At 36.8% G+C, this 5,535-nt stretch overlaps 1 protein-coding gene across 6 annotated transcripts in view; it reads right to left on the bottom strand.

Annotated features, from left to right (window-relative positions):
• Positions 1-5,506, bottom strand: part of ANKZF1 (ankyrin repeat and zinc finger peptidyl tRNA hydrolase 1) — a 17,570-nt gene extending 12,064 nt beyond the window's left edge. The window contains exons 1-6 of one of the 6 annotated variants that reach the window (XM_070728785.1): positions 5,405-5,506; positions 4,797-4,862; positions 4,582-4,642; positions 3,051-3,168; positions 871-968; positions 538-640 (exon numbers count right to left, since the gene is read on the bottom strand). In XM_070728785.1, coding sequence (XP_070584886.1) covers positions 538-640; positions 871-968; positions 3,051-3,165 — 316 coding nt within the window. In that variant the 5' untranslated portion in view covers positions 3,166-3,168; positions 4,582-4,642; positions 4,797-4,862; positions 5,405-5,506. Of the gene's footprint in view, positions 1-537; positions 641-870; positions 969-3,050; positions 3,169-4,581; positions 4,643-4,796; positions 5,091-5,117; positions 5,371-5,395 lie in introns of those variants that run through there. The other 5 variants (XM_070728764.1, XM_070728775.1, XM_070728795.1 and 2 more) reach the window with 5 other exon arrangements.
• Positions 5,507-5,535: the final 29 nt, after the last annotated feature.

The raw sequence follows: 5,535 nt of genomic DNA on the forward strand, positions 1-5,535 counted from the left end.
GCTGGCTGGGTGACTTTGTGCTAGTTACTCGACCCAACCCACCTCACAGGATTGTTGTGGGGAAAACAAGAGAAGGAGGGAGTATTATGTATACTGCTCGAAAAAATAAAGGGAACACTCAAATAACACATCCTAGATATGAATGAATGAAATATTCTCATTGAATACTTTGTTTTGTACAATGTTGAATGTGCACAACAGCATGTGAAATTGATTGTCCATCAGTGTTGCTTCCTAAGTGGACAATTTGATTTCACAGAACTTTGATTTACTTGGAGTTATATTGTGTTGTTTAAGAGTTCCCTTTATTTTTTTGAGCAGTGTATGTTTGCTGCCTTGAGTTATTTATAAGCTAATAGAGGTAGAATAAAAAACAAACACATAATTGGTGATTCCCAAGGATTCACTTTCATTAATCTGTTAACAATTCATAGCTGGATTATTAGAATCTTTCTTCTAGGCCAGAAGTTAGTTGACTGAAATCATAGGAATTAACAGACTCAAGCAATAACGACTCATCCATATATTTTTCTTCACCTGCTTGAGTCTTCGCTTCAAATTCTTCAGCTGTGAGCATCTGACGTCCCAACAATCGCTGTTTTAGGTTGAAGCGATGCCAATCTAGCCGATAATGCTCTTTCTGAATAGAAATAGTAAGTAGTTCAAAAGATTGAACTAAATTTCTTGTGATGAATAAGTAAAAACTCTGAATGAACCTGAAATGCTTTTATGACTTTACACATAGAAACAATTCCCATCAGTACATGGCTATCTTTGCAATGGTTTGAATAATTTAAAATCCCCAGATTTCACTTAAAGCAAAAGAGAGACGGCTCTGTTCATACAGAAAATACTTGAAGTAATGGCTACCTGTTCATCTCGATTCTCAAAAGCCTTTGAGCAAACAGAACAATACATCCGGTCTGATACTTCTAGGATTAATTTAGCTTGCTGGAGTTCCTTGGTTTCTGCAAAAACAGCAAAAAATGGGCACTACTACTAACACAAAACTATGTGATGAATGTATGTCTTTATAAAAATTCATTGAAAAACTGCACAGCATTTCATCAGTCACAGAAAGGAACACATTATCTGTGACAGAAAGTGATTTATTACAGCCTTAAAACTAAAATGAAAACAGATTTTTTAAAATAAACCCCAATCCTGTAATTTAGCTTAATGAAATGAATTAATATACAGGTACTCCTTGACTTATGACCACTATTGGGACTGGAATTTCAGTCATGTCATAAGAGCCATCACTCAAGTCACCCAAGTGACCATATCTGATTTGATAACAGTTTTTATGAGAGTTAAGTGAACCATACAGTTATAAGCCAGTATCCATTATTTCAAAACTTGGATTTCAATATTCCTATCTATAAAACATAAACGCAGATTTAAGACTAACAAATTAATGTTAAATCATTACTAAAGAAATAAATGTACTAAATTTGTATACTACTCATGAATAATAGCTCAGCTTTATTTCTATGTCACTTCTCCTATTTTAATCTGAAATGATCAGAAGCATTTACTAGCTTCCTATTTTTAGCTAATGTTTAGTTAGAGTCCTTGGAAAGAGGCGGCATATATAAATCCAATTAATAAATAATAAATAAATTAACCTCAGCTGTCTGTATCAACTAAGGGAACCATTCTGTGTTAATATGGTAATTTTATCTTAAAATAGATGTTCCTAATGATTTTAACTGGTAGACCAAAATAGGACAGGAAGAAAATGTAGAAACTCAAGGCTAGCCAAGGTTCAGTCACACTGTAGGAAAACAGTGGTTTCCTGTTATTGTAAATGAGGTCATTCACAGAGTCAACTCTAGCAATTTCATTGGCTTTGAGAAAGATGCTTAATAAAAATACAGACATCTGAGAATTAACCAAGGATCTATTGTAAGAAGCCTTTCCCTAGAATACCATGCAGAATTACTCTTTCTGCTTTAATTTCAGAACACAGGAAATTTTTAGCTACCTGGATTGTATCCCGTTCTACCTATATGTCAAACTATATTGCAACCCACTATATAAATTTGGTAAAGCTGTCCAGTTCAACGGCTTGTTTTATTAAACATAACCCAATTCTTTGCTACCATTTAGTTGTCATATAGATTGAAGCCAAACATGGTAGTTCTAAAAGTACAGTGGTACCTCTACTTAAGAACTGAATTTGTTCCGTGACCAGGTTCTTAAGTAGAAAGGTTTGTAAGTAGAAGCAATAGGACTCAATGTAAAAGCAAATAATGCGTGCAAACCCATTAGGAAAGAAATAAAAGCTCGGAATTTGGGTGGGAGAAGGAGGAGGAAGAAGAGGAGGACAGTCGCTGCCCAGAGCGAAGGGCGGCTTATTCCCTCTCCAAGTGCCCAGAGAAAGGAAAATGCTTTGTTTGCTCTGGATTGCCAAAGCCTCTTCATGCGCCACCAAAAGGTTCCTCTGGCAGCCCAGAAAAGCCTGAGATGGCCGGGATTAAAGGGGGAGTGGCAGGAAACTGGTCGGGCCTTCGTGCCGCTCTCAAATTTCCTGGGAAATTTTTCCGGGCTCGGGTTCTTAAGTAGAAAATGGTTCTTAAGAAGAGGCAAAAAAATCTTGAACACATGGTTCTTATCTAGAAAAGTTCTTAAGTAGAGGTGTTCTTAAGTAGAGGTACTGCTGTGCAAGGTAATGGAAACAGGAAAAAACCGGGCAATACTTCAAAAATGTCAAGTATGTCAGAGTGTTCCACAGTTTCTGTAAGGTCAAGCTATTACATGAACAGCAGTCAGTTATTTATTTGTAGTACGCACTTGTGGCCTAATAAAATTTGGCTAGCTAACTCTAGCATTAATTTTCTGGATTCTAGAGAACGTGTTTAGATGAGCAAACTAAAATGGAAAACACAATTAATTCCAACTTGAAATTGAAGATATTAAATCTGCGAAATGTCCATGGAGATACTCAGTCATCCAGGTCATGGTTATGCCAACAAAAATCAGGTAAACCAGTGGCCGTTTGTTGAATCTCCACACCCACATTTATAACATTTGCATAAATTCAGTACCTGGAAGTGCCACAGAAGTGATATCTTCTGTGGATTCAGTGACAAGACAAAGTCCATTCATTAAAGCTGTATTCTGAACAGCCTCAAACACAGACAAGGTTTCAATAGGTTGCATGATCTGAAAAGATGGAAGAAAAACCAGCAAATTTCAAGAACAGATACACAGTAAAGGAAATCAATTAAATTCAACAAGAGCTTCTGAAAGTGATGCAAATTACCTCTCCCCATCTTCAACAGGGAGTAGACAAGGAGGGGAAGAAGCATGCCTGGAGCTACTAATTTCATCCTTACCTAAGTAGATTAAGCTATTATTCCATACTACCTTGATATCATAAGATGACCTACCATTACTCTCAGTTACCCTGAGAATAATATCAGAGTGATCATGAGTTTGGAATTTAGATCTATCAAATGGTAGGGCTTAAAATCACCGACTTTTCTTATATTGTGATTGTCAGCACAATTGGGACCAGATTTTTCATTGCTGAGCAGCATGGTTGTCAAATGAGTCATGCCTGATTTTACTATCTTTTTTTGCCATGTTTGTTTAGCGAATCAATGCAGTTAAATGAATTGGGCAGTCATGAAATTACTCCAGGTTCATCTATTAAGTTTGCTTGTCAGAAGCCAGCTACAAAAGTCACAAATGGCAATTGCATGACCCCAGGACAATGCAAACCGATTGCCAAGAACCCCAATTTTGATTTATATGACCATAGGAATGCTGCAGTGGTCGTAAGCATGAGGACTGATTTTAACTCACTTTTTAATGTTGTTGTAAGTGCAGATAGTCACTAGACAAATGGTTGTAAGTCAACATATGTTGCAAGGAAGAACAAGCAACTTTCTCAATTAAAAATACCAACAAATTGAAAAAACTGGAGGGAAAAGGATAAGTGAAAAATATTTTAAGGTAACAAAAAATTAAAAATAATGTAGTCTTATGAGTCATCATTGGAGTTCTGTAATAAACAAGTGGGCTTAAAACTAGACGTATATACAATATGAAAACTTTTCACACACAGGATTCTTGAATGATACTTATTTATAGGGAGAAAATATACTTTCAAAAGCCAACTTAGAAAATTATATACAACACGCACCAGGCCAAATACTCATTGATTATTATAACTAACGTTTCTAAAATCTGTAACAAAATGATGTGTCCCAGAGTGTGGAAAAGATTAGCATATACTGTATATGTTTGCTTGAAATTTAAAAGAGGAATTGAACAGAACATAGGAAATGTCAAATGACTTTAAAAAAAGTTGGACATGGAATCAGATGGCTATAACAAGATGGATAATGAAGAGAGCAAGAACATTTGTGGAAGTTATTGCTTTTGTGAGTACATCTAGGCCACTATTTGGGTAAGTCACACCATCATATGCCATACAACAAGACTAATGGGAATGCCAGAATACCCTTGAGAAGTGCAGATAACACAAATTTGGTTGTGAAAATAAAAATGGAAAGTAAAACATTTGGGTTAATATTAAACAATGTTGAGCAGCATGCTCAGTGAACTTACAGCTAATGGTGAAGTGTTGGCTCAAGATCAACCGTGTTGGAGACTTAACGGGAGATTAATCCTAGAGAGGAAGACAAACATACATGATGAAAGAGTATGATCTTTAAAGCACAGAGTCCACACTTTGTCATTAGCTAAATGCTATAATCTTTCAGTGATCATGTATGACTGTGAAAGATAGATCATGAGAAAGAGTGAAAGAAAGAAGATTATACCTTTGAATTGGGGAGCTGGAAATTGTTTCTAAGAGAATCGTGGACTGCAAGAAGAGCCAATCAATCCTGGATCAAAAAAAAAAAAGACTGTTTCCTTGTCAATAATCTACAAGTAAAAATATATAGTTTAATAATGTGATGTAGATGTTGGATTATATAAAACTGTTTGGCAAAGTTGAGATAAGTAGACAATGGGGCGGGGGAGGGAAACAAGTAGATAGATGATAGATGGATAGATTGATATATAGAAAGACAGACAGACAGATAATGCGGATACACAAAATCAAAGAGACTGATGGGAATATCCTTGAAAGAATTTACATTTGTTAGTAGATAGGTCGAAATTGTGACCCTTTTGTCTACAGTATTCGGTTTGTATCAACGCATCTAGTATTTTCTATAATCAAGACACAATAAGTGTAGGGGCAACATTCAAAACACCTCTGCAATCACTTTTCTTAATCTGTAGACCACCAGCTGGCTATTGTCACCCTCACACAATCCCCTTCTTGCTCAACTACCCAACGCTGCTACTCTGCACCACAACTATTGGGGCGGGGGGGAGGCGGCAGCTTAAAAGCTGCTCCTGATATACCCACACATCCCACCGGAGCAAGGAAGACTCCACGCTAGCGCGTCGCCTCTGTCACCGGGTGATACACGTCACTTCCGCCCATCCTCGTGGGTTTCCCTTCACAAGACAACCCTCGCCCTTCTCACTTCCTCCTCCTCCCCAACG

Source organism: Erythrolamprus reginae, chromosome 1 (assembly GCF_031021105.1).
Source record: "Erythrolamprus reginae isolate rEryReg1 chromosome 1, rEryReg1.hap1, whole genome shotgun sequence".
Taxonomy (NCBI): Eukaryota; Metazoa; Chordata; class Lepidosauria; order Squamata; family Dipsadidae; genus Erythrolamprus; species Erythrolamprus reginae.